The sequence below is a fragment of the Ascaphus truei genome, chromosome 14, assembly GCF_040206685.1.
Source record: "Ascaphus truei isolate aAscTru1 chromosome 14, aAscTru1.hap1, whole genome shotgun sequence".
Lineage (NCBI taxonomy): Eukaryota > Metazoa > Chordata > Amphibia > Anura > Ascaphidae > Ascaphus > Ascaphus truei.
The window spans coordinates 11,170,801-11,185,006 of NC_134496.1; the positions used below are offsets into that span (position 1 = coordinate 11,170,801).

Consider the following 14,206-nt stretch of genomic DNA (forward strand, 5'->3'; position numbering starts at 1 on the left):
AATGTAACAAGCATTTTCTGTTTCCATAGCAACCATTTACAAAGTCACATCACCTTCCTCGGGCTTTGACACACCCCTTTTTGAGCCCTGCCCTCTGTGACGGGGGAGGGGTGCCAAGCGAGTAATAAAGGGGTCACCCCCATTAGGCACCCCCTTCCACCGTCTGGGAAGTGAGGGGTTAACCCGAAATGTACTCATAATACATATGTTTCCCTGCTTCACAACCAAAAGGTACGTCCCTTGGTTATCCTATTCCCACATTTAGAGGGAATTCATGTATTTTTATTCCCCTGCCTCAGGGCAAACTGTGTTCTATGTGATAGAAATGTATATGGGTACAATTATTGGTGTTTGTACCTGTACAGTGTATGCATCAACCACATACACTGGGATCAGGCCGGGAGGGAAAGGGTTAATTGCATTTGCAGGTTTATGGCCCTTTGTCCCCTTTCCCGCCTTTTCAGGCTCTATTTTGCAGCTCGTCCATAGGCCGCCATTGAAGCCCCATGCAAGTCAATGGGAATTTCAGTGGTTTTGACCCGATATCATAGAAGACCTGCAGGTGGCACCAGAGAGGAGGAGCGGCGGTTCCCCATTGAAAGTGAATGGAGTAATGCATTTCAATGGGGATTCCTTGAAGCCGACTTCCGGAGACGAGCAGGCAGCCAGCCAGACCACAACACCGCAAGAGCGGAAACAATGTCTAAAGAGCTTTGATCAGGTTTCGGTCAAGTTCACGTCCAATTGGCTGGGGAACTTTTGTTCTAGGGCACCCAGAAATAAAATTCGTTTTGCCCCTGGCCCCTAGGAACCCCCTCACTCGACCGGGTCCGACAGTTAATGGCGGCGAAAAAGGGTCGCGCCGGCCACGAGGGTCGCACCATTGTCCGCAATGGCAGAGAATGCAGCGTGGCTTTCAAACACTAAGTCCAAAACAGTGTAAACTGAAAACCCATAACTCCAGTTCCGTGGGGACCAGAGGGCTGGGATTTGGCCAGGATGTAGTCACTGCTCCGGCATGACTGCATGGCAATTTCCAGACCTCTCCCCTCAACCGAACAGAGTTGGATTAACTGAAAAAGTGTTTGTTTCCCATTGACTTCAATGGTAGCGGAGGTTCCATTGAATCCTATGACGGCGCCGGCCCATGCATTTCAATGGAGAAAAGCCGCGTGGCTTTGAAACGGCTAAGTCCAAAAGTGTGGAAAGTGAAAACCCTCAGGACTCATGGCAATTTCCAGCCATCTCCGATCAACCGGACGGAGTATGGGTAACTGTGAAAAATTTGGTTTTCCCATTGACTTCAATGGCGGAGTTGCTCCATTAAAAGCCTATAACGGTGGAGCCCATTGATTTCAATGGAAGAGTGAAATGCAGTGATTTCTTTTAGCCTATAGCGCAGAATCCTGCATTAAAGTTAATAGGGGATTTTAACTTCGTTTTGGTATCTCCGGTTCTGGGGGTCGTGGAAGGCTGATATTTGGCCACTATGGCAAGGGTCCTCCGGCATGAGGACCTCGCAAATTTCAGCCCGCTCAGACCCACAAAACGGATTATTATTTTTTGTTTCAATTTTTTTTATTGTTTTTCGAGAGTATGACATCGTATAACATGTTTTAACATACATCTGTTACAACTTCAAATTTTACAGTGAGAAGAAATATTAAACCTTTCATTACACCATACATCGCATTTTGTTGTCTTCATTTCTTACATATTTGTTTTCATCTGTTGTATTCTACAGAACTTTTGTTATTTTGTTTTCAAATTTTACAACATATTGGGGAAGCAGCCGCTTCCAGACATATCTCTCTCAGAGAAATTCAAGAATAGTGGAGAGAAAAGCAGGAAAAAAGAGGGCAGGGAGCGGGGAGAGGAAGGATGAGAGGGGGGAGGGAAGAGGGGGTCTTATTGTCTCCAGACTTATGTGACCCAGTTATGCATTTGTTAATTGTCTGGCCATACTGACCAAACCTTATGAAATTTATCCACCTTTTGACCCTATTGTGCCAAGAGGAGTTCCATTAATCTTATTTCCCTAATACGTCTCAATACTGTCTGCTTGGAGGGGGCGTTTATCTTTTTCCATGCTGCGGTAATCGAGCAGCGGGCTGCTGTGAGGACATGACTTACCATTTTATTCTCTTGGGGTTGTAGGCCCTCTATTGGTTTAGACAGTACCAGGGTCAACGGGTCCACCTCTATCTCCACCCCAAGAGCTCTCGTATCATTGTTTGTATCATGATCCAGAACCCCTGAATTTTTGGGCAGTCCCACCAGATGTGAGCCATATCTCCTCTGTGCCCGCATCCCCTCCAGCACAAATCTGAGGATCCGGGGAAGATCTGGCTCAGCCTACTCGGGGTTAGGTACCAATGGAATAGGATTTTATATATGTTTTCTTTTATTGTGGTACAAAGAACGGATTATTTTAATATATGTTTAATATTGAAATGTTACTCTGCATCCCTAGTATTCTAAGCCCGTGAAAGCCACTGGCCCAGAAGGAATGTTAATTGTCACATGGCGTCAGGATGTCTGAGGGAAACCCATATATGAAAGGCTCACCGCACTGGATTGAGTGTTTTAGGACAAAGAAGAGCAGGATATGGGTACTTGGGTAAAGTGTTGTGTTTCACACCTTGAGACAAAGGTTTTCCTGTAAAAGGCAGACTAGGCGACGCCAGTCTTGTGGGAGGGGGGCTAGGGAAATGAGCCCCTGATTAGAATAATGCCCACCCCTGTGGGCAGGTACTACCTTGCTTCTCACGTGAGGTGGCAAGGGGTAATTGGGTGGAGGTAATTGATAACCAATGCCTGGCACCCAATGTTAAGGGATAGGGCTGAAACCCCATATAAACGAGTATAAGCCCTATGCCCAGTGTCTTCGTTGTGTCTCCTGTATGCCTGAATGAATTGCCAATCCAGATCCTGATTGCTTCATTGACCCAAACCCTAAGTAAGTGTCCATATTCTGTGTGTTCTGTACATCTTGTGTGTTCACCTTTTTCAAGGAATAAACTATATTTATCATATCATAGTCGCATTCGATTCAACCCAGAGATATTTTGGTGTATTATTATAACCCTGCACAAGCTCCCGTGACACCCTCTCTCTAGCAGTGCACCAATTATATCTAGTGACTGTCTGGTCACATGATCTTCCCCACAGAACTTTGCATCTTTGGTCCTCTTCTGCTGCACTGACAGCCATTTAGTGAACCCCGAGCTGAATCTTCTCCGATCGATCGGCAACATCGCTAATGACTTATTGTGTGGATTGTATTGATGCACATATTAAAGGGATAAAAAAATAACGCGAGCTTGGACGGCTGCTTTATTATCCGGGCATGGATATGAAGTACACAGTTTCAGCAGTGAAGATGGCTTTTGTGTACGTATTCTGGAAATAAAGCTATAAAGTATCTTATATATTGTGGCCAAGTTTAACAGCCAAAAGGAAGGTTTTTTTCCTTTAAAGTCGTGAAAATTTCAGCTAGAGATTGATGAAAGGGGTGGGTTGAAAACCTTGCATTTTTAATTGCACGTTAGATTTCAACCAACGGGAGTATCTGGCGTTAACCAGATGCGGGAAGTGTCATACTTTTCAACTCAAGACATTGGTGAGGAAGAAAACCTTATACCTTATACATGTTGAGTGGTAACGTAAAGGAATTCTTTTTTATCCTTATTATTTTGATTAAACGGTCTACATTTATTGGAACTGTATGTTCTTGGAATAATCTTTTTCTGTAACCTAAGCACTGTAGTTTTGTACATTAAAGCTAAACTTTAATAAGTGATGCTTTGGGCTCTGATTGAACTATTGCACGTTTTGTAGAGAGTAAATTACATTTTGACACATTTTGCTAGAACATATTTGTGTGTGCGAAGTACATCGTTTTCTTAATAAACAGAGACCAGAGGCTGTGTACGTACTTTAATAATACCTTTTTTGTAAATATATTTATATTGGAAAGACAAAACAGAGAGCGCACGCCCCATAGTGTAACACTGTAACATTTAATGTGGGGAAGGGTGGATGGGGGGATTAAAAACACTCACAATAGAAAGGTAAAATATAAGCAGTATGTGATATATAATCACCACCAAGGCATGTCCAAACCGCAGCAGGGAGTCCAAAACAGGCTGGAGTAGATCTCACGAACAGCGCAGTCCCTCCGGTTCACTCGAAATCATCCAGGTGATTCTGGCATCAGAGTTGGCCTTCAAATCACTACATGTGCTCCCCGGCCGTAAAGGATGCACACAACGTGATGACGTAGTGTCGTAAAGTACGTCCCTGACGCATTTCGTCGCAACAAATGCAACTTTATCAAAGGGAATGTCCCTGAACAAGGATAGTAGTGTATAAATACTGGAAGGTCCCAAATATGATTGGTGGAAGTACTAAGTGTTAGTCCCTCCCCTATAAACGAGCCGTGGCTTAAAAATATATATATAATTTAACTATAACTACCCAGATAGGCTGTTTATAATGATTACCATCTATATATATCTGATAGCAATTAAACATTTAAATAATTAATTAAAGAGGACTCTCCAGTAGAGATGCAATGCTAACAGTGTAAAGCATAGGAACTAAGTATATACTGCTTCAATAAGTATACATACAATTTTTAAGTACAATACTAAAATAAAATACATAACAATATTAAAAATACCTCATGTGTTACACTCAGTCATACAAAATACATATACATCAAAAATTAAAAATATTTAACTAAATACTAAATGCTACAATTAAGTAAATAAACTTTTGTATAAAACACTTGATATATAATCCACAAACAGTAATTATATATTTAATTATATAGGACCAATAGCATATTAATATTTTCATTAGTAGTAAACACAAACAATAACACCTGCATAATCTAAAAAATATATACAATAATAAAATTATTATTAAAATGTCCATATAAATCAATTAAATTGATAAAAATCTGAAAAGGAAGGAATGGAATAAAAGTATCACATAATGGGTGTGGAAGTGAGGGCAAGGATGGTTGAGGAAAGATTACGGGGGGGGGGGAAAGGGGGGAAAAAGGGGGGGGAGGAAAATGAGGGAGGGGAGGGGGGAGGAAAATGAGGGAGGGGATGGGGAAAGGGGGGGAAAAGGAATAGGGAGAAAGGGGATGGAGGGGGGGGGGGGAAGAGCAGGGAGAAAGGGAGGGGGGGAAAGGAAATGGGAAGGGGGGAAGAAGGGGGGGGGAAAGGAAAAAAGGAAGGAGGGAAAGTGGACCGTGGGTTAGAAAAGGAATAGGAGGAGGAGGGAAAGGGATGGGGAGGGAACTTGCAGCAGTGGATGGGGATGGTGAAAAGAGAGGGTGGGCAAAAAGAGCAGCAGAGAATGATACAGAGAACCAGCAATCTAGATATTATAACAAGCTTATACCAGAGTACTGGTATCTAAACATTCATTTAGACCACCGGGGGTGAGTGTCCCCAATCGGTGTATCCAAAAGGTCTCCCTTCTACAAAGTGCCTTGAACCGGTCCCCACCTGACTCACTAAGAGGAATGTGCTCAATACCCATAATCTTTAAGGATTCCGGATCCTTATTGTGTGTATTAATAAAATGTCTCGGTAGGCTATGGGTAGTGACACCATTTATCACATTCCTCCTGTGCTCCAGGAATCTGGTACTGAGGGGCCGAGTGGTGCGCCCTACATATTGTAGGCCGCATCCGCACTGTATAAGATAGACGATAAATGTACTGAGGCAGTTGATATTGCCCCTCACACTATATCGTTCATCCTTGTGAAGGGAGGCAAACTCCATTCTGGTATTAAGATGTTGGCTCCGTGTTCTGACGTCACGACGCGAATCCAGAAGCTGCCTGAGCCAAAGTAAGTTAGGTTTAGACAGGCCTTCGGCTCCCCCCGGCATTTCATTTAAATTCCTTCAGGGAGCTCGCGGGGCCTTAGTAAACCTTGCAGCACCCCCCGCAGAGAATCCCCCCAGTTTGCGCACCTCTGCTCTATACAGTATTCAATGGGTATTTTGCCAAGTTTTTTTTCAAATGTTTCTAAATGGTTTTGACATGTTTCTAAAACAGGTGCAGGTAGGGCTTGTGGCTCCCCAAAATGTCTTGAGGGGATAATTCTATATTGTCCAAAGTGGCCATTTGAGTGATTTTTAGATAAAAATCCACATTAAAGTCAATGGAAATTTTCAGCCCGAGCCGTCCACTTTGGACAATATAGAATTACCCCCTTGGTCCCTGAAACCCTTAATTATTCACAACCAGAAACTCTTGTGTAGTGAGCCCTAGTCTATTACTGTCAGTACATCAGTGGTAAAGGCCAATTTTCTTGATTCACGTTAATATGTTTACAACAAAGGGGGGGAAAAAAAGAGGAAGGAGGTCTGAAAACCTCTGAGATAAACAAAAACCACTGAACAAAAATAATAACATCACAAGTAGCTGTAACAAAAAAAAACCTGTTTATTTGGGGTTTGATTTCTTAACCGAGACAGTCTCAGCCAGTCCTAAGAAAAGAACAGCAGAAGATCACAACACAGTACATCATTGTAAATAGCAGAATACAATAATAAGCCAAAAATGCATATATCTGTACAGGATTGAATTAATAAATTGTTTCCTACAGGTGTATTTACAGCTACCCGACAGAATATATATATATTTTTAATTTCAAAATCTGATTGAATATGTATTATTCTCTCCGTTTCTTCTCCAACCATTATCCGCAAACAGGACCGATGTCACACAAAATACCAGCAGGGGACCCACTCCAGAAATGGAGAAACAAGATTGTCGTTTGCGATGGGGGCTTGCTTTATAAACGCAACCATTTATCAAGCAACGCCATGATATATCTTCTTGCAGTGGGTAAAATGGGCGGCTCCTCAGGTCTTACGGGATACATGTTGGCGCAGTGAGCAGCATCTGTAATGTTGGTGGCAGGGAGTCAGAAACATTTCAGGATCAGAAAAAACAGCATCTTGTATCCTGCAATATTTATTTATTTATAAAATGTTTTACCAGGAAGTAATACTGTACATTGAGAATGACCTCTCGTTTTCAAGTATGTCCTGTATATAGTGTAGTGTGAGTGTGAATTGGAATACTCCTTTAAGTGATGTATTTATAATGACCACTCCGGGTGTTACCAACTTGTTTGTGCATTTTGGCCACTACCATTTCCCAATTTTCCATTCCAACGGCCTTTGGGGACAGTCTGCTTGGAGGTTACTAGAGTTCCATACTGAAATATGTAGTGGTGTTACCTCAGTGTTATTTTTGTGAGCAGGGGTGTAACATTATTACCGTAAAACTGCAGACTGACACTTCTGGAAGGAACCACAATGTCACGTTGTGAACCAGTTTGACTCTCAAACAAGTTTCCAGGGTAGCACAAAGTAGGCTAAAATGTGCAAATTACACCTTTTTTCCCCCTTTTTTTTTTATGAGCCTCACCTGAGTGGAGGGATACTCCTGTATAAGTTAAATGTTCTAGGTCAGGGGTGGCCAACTCCAATACTCAAGGGCCACCAACTGGTCAGGGTTTCAGACTATCCCTGCTTCAGCACAGGTGGCTCAGTCAAAGAGCCACCTGTGCTGAAGCAGAGATATCCTGAAAACCTGACCTGCTGGTGGCCCATGAGGACTGGAGTTGGCCACCCCTATTCTAGGTGCTGTCTCATTCCAGAGATACCCCTTGGTGCAGCTACTTTATGGTGATCCAATCACAAATAGCAACATCATGTATTCCGTGTTTTAAGCACTTGCATCACACACCCTTCATATAAGTGCCCGTGAGGATTTTACCAGGGTCTTCTGCTCTTAATCCTAAAACAAATGTAATACTGTACAGCAATGCGTTTAGAGATGCCAGGGAAATCTTATTCATATATTTAAATTTGAAAAAGTAATGGAAGATCGGTGGTAAATCGCAGACGCCGGATTAGGCAGGAACTCGCCAGGCGTAGAAAAATATGAAGACTTTATTGTATAATCTTAAAAACAACAAAAGCAGAGCTCTCCCACGCGTTCCGCAGCAGTTGGAATCATCTCAAGGAGAAAGTGTCAACGGATGCGGAACGCGTTGGAGAGATCGTTTTTTGTTGCTTGTTTTTAACATCCAATAAAGTCTTTATATTTTTCTTCATCTAGCGAGTTCCTGCCTAATCCGGGGTCTGCGATTTACCACCGATCTTCCATTACTTTTTTGTCCGACTCATTCGCTTGGAGGGACGCTGATGGGAAATCCGGGCATCCAAGCAGCTGACTAACTTTATTGCTGCACGACAGAGACTCGGTGAAGTGAAGGAACATATACTGTCCTACACCGGCAATGCAAGAGGACGCCTGACAATACCTATAATTCTGGGTCTCATGGGGGGGTTAAGACAATACCTTTCACATGGGTCCCGGTTAGGTGCAGGATACATATGAACTCTTAAATTGTTTCCATTGATGCCATATTTCTTATCCTGACTGTAAAACTACCCCACTAAAAATATATTAACTGATGGTTCTCCTAATTGCCTCCCCTTGAGCTTTTTGAATGGCTGTTGTGAGATTCATATATTCAGATAAGACTATTTCCCAAGTATTTCTCCAGATCTTGTATAGATGAGTATTTTTGGAGTTATAAAAGTCAATGGATACTCCTCTACTAAATAGGCTCTGTCTCGCCCTCATACTTCAGGTTGTGGAGATTTTCACTTGGCAAACTCATTGCAAACTTTTTTTCTCTTTGCATAACCACAGCAGTGAAGTTTAGAGAATGTGTTCAGTGCTTATATACAGATAGGCATAAAAAGGCAAGATTACATTTGAGTGCCAGAGGGGCCGTGGTAGCAGAGTATCAACCCCCTTCCCCCAACAGTGCGTCCCGGTCATGTGTCACAGAAGTGCAAGAGTCTCTTCTTCTGTTTAGATGCGATCTTCCCTAGCATACGAGCAAAAAGCCCATGACATAGCTACAACATCATGGAGCCCCTGGCAGGGACCTCATGACATAGAACATACGTTATGGGCATCAAAAGGGGTAATTCCACCTACGGGGAAAGTGAAGGAAGGACAGTGGCAAGTTAAATAGTTTTAGGTAAAATAACCGACACGTGTCGTCAACTAAACAAGTATAGGTATTTTAAAACAGAAGCTGATATGCTTGAATCCAGAAGAGATGCATATTCATTTTTCACAAGATAGAAATTAGTAAGAGTGTTACTTTAAGACGTATTGAATCTCAGGAAGTTAATTACATTGATACGTTATTACAGCGGTTTTTTTTGACCTGCCAACTTAAACTGCCTCTTTACAGCAGCCACGTCGAGCGAGAGACTTGTTGGAGCCTACACTCTAAGCACTAAAGACACAATTCACATCGGGCATGTCAATTTATTTGCCTATATCCAATGAATTGTAATGACAGACTGCATGGAGCACAGCTTGTTCTATACATTAACAAGTTTAATAATAAAAGGACTACTTCAATTAGAACTAAAAAAGGTAGCGAGACTCTCACAATGACACGGAGCAGAGAGAAAAACTCCCACATAAAAATCATATCCAACTTTATGTTTTTTTTATTACATGTTCTCCATCACAAGGTTAAAATTTTATGTACTGTAGCCCCCTGTGTCGTGAGCTCTACATACCACTCACACTGCCCCCTGGCAGGTTCCTCTCCCGGGTGCTCTGGACATGTGACGGCGATGGACATGAGAGCAGCCAATGAGAATGACTGTGGAAGAGGCGGGACTAAGAGGGAGAGAAGCCTTTAAAAAGGGGAGTACTCATGCCGAGTCAGATCTGCATGGACCTGAGTGCTATCAGGTTCGGTCGAGGTTTGTAGAGTGTACACGGCATCAGGAGCAGAGAGCTACAGTGCCCGACGAGAGTTCAAGCGCCATCAGAGTGGACCTTCAACGGCTATAAAGCATAGTAGTACCATAGCACCCTTTTTGAAGTACAGGCCTGCAACAGGGTCAGTACACAACAAGCTCCCATGGTGTGCTGACACCATAATAAGCCAACAAACTCAGGATTGGATAGCTAATACACTACTGACACCGATTCATACCCGGACAGCGTTATTGGGAATCACACACGATTTTAACCAGTTGTAAGTTCACTTTGTATTTTTATTGTGCATTTGCTTTTTCATAATTTGTAGTTCTGCCGTGGGACATTTTTAATATATACCATATACTGAATCTCAGTGAGCTTTCCGTCTCTTTGTTTTTGTGTTGCATTGTGAGGGCTCACTATATAGGAGATCGGGGAGTAATCCTGCGGACGGCTGCAAGAACTATTCCGTTCATCATAGACACATGGGACAGCACAAGTGTGGACATCCTTGTACTTCACCCATATACTGTGTCTGTATTCTTCTCATTGTCTGACCGTAGACCACGTATGGCCCATTGAGTTCTTAATAGGGACTTAGGCCCCCGCAATTCATAAGTCTGAGAGCTGGAAGAAGAGGGGTTATATTTACATAGGTAAAGAAACCCAAGAAAACGGGGAAAGGAACAGCAAATGTTTTTCTGAACGTCTTGCTCCAGTATTCTTATGTTCATTGCTGTCTGACATAAAATTCACCCACACACAACCAAAATAGAACAAGGAATGGGTTATTCTAAAGCTATGTGCTAGAACACCCTGTCAAACAGCACTACATATATGGAGCAGGTGTCAGAGATGCAGACGACCTTTGTGCTGCCCGTGTGCAACCAACGCTTATAAATGGTACACAAATCAGAAATCCGACCTTCCCTCCCCCTTCACCTTCAGTCTTACGAAACATTGCACGATTTTGAGATGCAACCTCTGACAGTTGTGATAGACGGCAGTTACTTTAATATGTTTCAGAAGATGGCAAGGTATGACACGCTAAACAAAAACAGATCAAATGTGTCAGTCAAGCACGTTGCACTAGGGTTTAGGTAAATGACAAGTCAATCTTTTCGGTGCCCCGAGAAGTCGTGTCTAGCTAAACTATCAATAGCAGGTGTACAATGTTTATTCAGGTGGCAATGATGCCCTGATCTGTAGGCATCACAGAATGAAAGTCTTTATCTATGGCTTCTTGGGTTTGGACTGTTGCAATTGTCCTTCAATACATATGCTTCACCACTTATAAAAATCATAATACCAGAGTCGACCAAGCCATAATAAGTCTTTGCCAACGTGGAATACTTTTTGCAAATCCTTTGCATTAAATGAAAAGATAAAAAGGCACAGGAGAGGAGCTACTCTTAGTCCAAAGAAAGCAACAAAGTTGCATTTTAAAGCAAATTTAAAGCAAGAAACTTCTTGCCTCTGCGAATCTGAACAGATCTTTAAGCAAATCCCTTGGTCATTTTCACTCTTTGACCGATGATGTCTTAACTGTGGCACAATCCATATGATGCACTACGGAGGAATGATTGCATGCTCACCAAAGCCTGTGCCCAGATATTGCCACACACGTCTTACATCATGAGAAAAACAGCTTTTCCTTCCCAGACAATGCCACAATCTGAATTTGAAATGCAGAGTTAATATACAAACGATGATGATGTAACCTTTTTCCATTCTTCCTACTTCTATGCACTCCTACAATGCATGATGCAGCAGTCCCTTCTCTGTCCAACGTCTTGTTTTTTCACCAGCGTTAATTTCAGCTCTGGGACCGCCTGGGTTCCAAGATACAGAACAGGGAAGGTAGAGCCAGTACTTCTTGGTATCTCAATCCCCCAGGTGACTTTGCTGTTTACTAATAGCACGCATGACGCGTGAGCGATTTAAACCACCATTTTGTATCCCCTTGAGAGGACTGCAATTTCGGTAAGATTACCGGTAAGTATCTCTGAAATTAGGGGCTTCACGGAACTGGATTTAATAAAATGAATTGTGTTGGAGAGGGAAGGGGGGGGAGAGGGAAGGGGGAGGGGGCGGAGAGGGAAGGGGGCGGAGAGGGAAGAGGGAGGAGAAGGGAGGGAAGGGGGAGCTGCTGCTTTAAGCAGTTTGGATATCCAGATTTGGGATTCCAAAAAGTGAAATTCTCATGCTGCTCATCTTTTTGCCCTCATCAGGATGAGACGGTTCTGCATTGGGAAGTTGGTTGAGCTCTGGTAACTAGACACAATACATACAGACAAAGTCAATATTAAAACAATATCTAGGAGGATAATTGCTGGAGAATCTATGGAGGGAAACACATGAATGACGGCAGAGATCTCACTGAGAATGTGTGAGAGGTAAAGGAAGAGTTTGCAGAATGTGGGAGGCAGACTCCCTGTAATAAGTGACGTGTCGCTGGACCTATCACCGCGTCTTACATCTAAGCCCCGCAACAGCTCAGCATGTCACATTACCACTGAACTGCAACCCGGACAGCACCCAGAGGGTTAAAAAATGCGCTGCATGGTATCATAACAACAATGATCTGACGATCGTGTTGCTTTACTCTGGCTAATGAAACATAAAATCACGCTGGAGAAGTCAGGGATATGAGCATTCCTCACATAGCATCCAACGATGCATGTAATTAGGCCCTCAACATTTCCAAACTAAAACGTCTTCCAATACTGGATGCTGGGTTGTAAAGGGAATGGGCAACAGAAAGGGGGCGGTGGTAATACCATTTTATAGATCATTAGTAGACTTCATCTCAAGTACTGTGCCCAGTTGTAGTCATATAGGGTTTAATAAAATACAGTACAGTTACTTTATACCTCCATGTTTCCAAGTCTTCTTGCTTTAAAGTGTGCTATTCGCCCTGCTGCTTTCTCACCCATAGTAATATACCACCAGAACGGCCTTACCCACAGCAGCGGCTTATTTATTGCTATTTCGAGGTTCTTCGGGGGCACAGTGTGAAGGGTTTGCAGAGATCAGCAGTCATAATTTTTCAATGGTCCCATTAAAGATTTGTAGATATCATTTATGGCTGCACACAGAAGGGGGGCCCCCCCGCAACAGCTGAGAGGTGGAAGTGAGGTGCTCACTGGGTACAGTGTATGCAGCAAATACTTAAAGAAAAGATGAACCCAGTATATAACCACTCAGTCACAAATGTGAATAGTTAATGTATTAAAATACTTTATTGTCATCAACGAATAAAATAAAGGGGATAAAATAAGTACACAGCACTAAGGGTGACTGTAGTCACACTCTGCTGCACACGCGGGACGCGGACATTAGATCGCCACACTTACTGAAAATTGTTTCTTTGTTGCTAAGTCCTGCACTACCACTTTAACTAACACTGTCTTACATATGGTGATTCAGCCACGTTAGACACTTTCTAACAAGGGATTTAAACTCTCATATACTGTTACGAACTATTCAAGCATATCCTCGAGCACATCAACACTGATATACTATAATCAGTGCCAATGTAGGGCATAAATGCCCCAATAGGGAGTACTTAAGAGTTCGAGGTTTACCTTATATTATAGGCTAAAGCAGTAAAATTCCGGGCATTATTGAAAACCCTGCTCTCTGATTGGATAATGCCCGAAATTTTAACCAATCAGTAATGCCCGGAATTTAAGCAGCTTGCAATGTGTAGTTTTCAATGTGTTTATTTCCAGCCAATCAGCTTTCAGAACAGCTGAGACAGGGCAGGGGATTCGTCTGAATGAAGTAACAGCTCTGAGACAGGGCAGGGGATTGGTCAGGACGTATAAGCCACGGGTTGACTCCTCCCCCTCCCGAGCTGACAGATTTTCTGAGTAGATTCAGTTGAATTGGGGGAGGGGGGGGGGGGGAGGGGAGTCTGCAAAGAAGAAAGTGGCTGTCTGCAGTTTCTTTGTGGCTGCAGTTTGTGTGTGAGTCTGTCAGTAGCAGTGTGTGTGTGCTGTGCTGTTGTTTATCTGTGTAGAGGTGCTGTGTGTGTGTATAGAGCTCCAGTGTGTGTGTGTCAGTGTCAGCAGCAGTGTTTATGGGTGTAGCATGTGTGTGTAGCAGCAGTTTGTGTGTGTGTAGAGGTGCTGTGTATAGAGGTGCAGTGTTGTGTGTGTGTATGTTGTGTGTGTGTAGCGGTGCTGTGTTGTGCTGTGTTGTGTGAAGAGGTGGGAGGGGGGGGGGGGCAAAGTTTAGTAAGTGGCTGCATTTTTGATTCTGGCTGCAGTGTGTGTGTGTGTGTTGTGCTGTTGTATGTGTAGCAGCAGTTTGTGTGTATGTAGAGCTGATGTGAGTGTGTGTATAGAGCTATTGTGC

At 43.0% G+C, this 14,206-nt stretch overlaps 1 protein-coding gene across 1 annotated transcript in view; it reads right to left on the reverse strand.

The window, feature by feature from the left end:
- Positions 1-6,452: 6,452 nt before the first annotated feature.
- LOC142465422 (putative serine protease K12H4.7) overlaps positions 6,453-14,206 on the reverse strand; it is a 51,716-nt gene continuing 43,962 nt past the window's right edge. Inside the window, exon 9 of the mRNA XM_075569380.1 lies at positions 6,453-6,934. Within this exon, the coding sequence (XP_075425495.1) occupies positions 6,825-6,934 (110 nt within the window). The 3' untranslated portion in view covers positions 6,453-6,824. The remainder of the gene's footprint in view (positions 6,935-14,206) is intronic.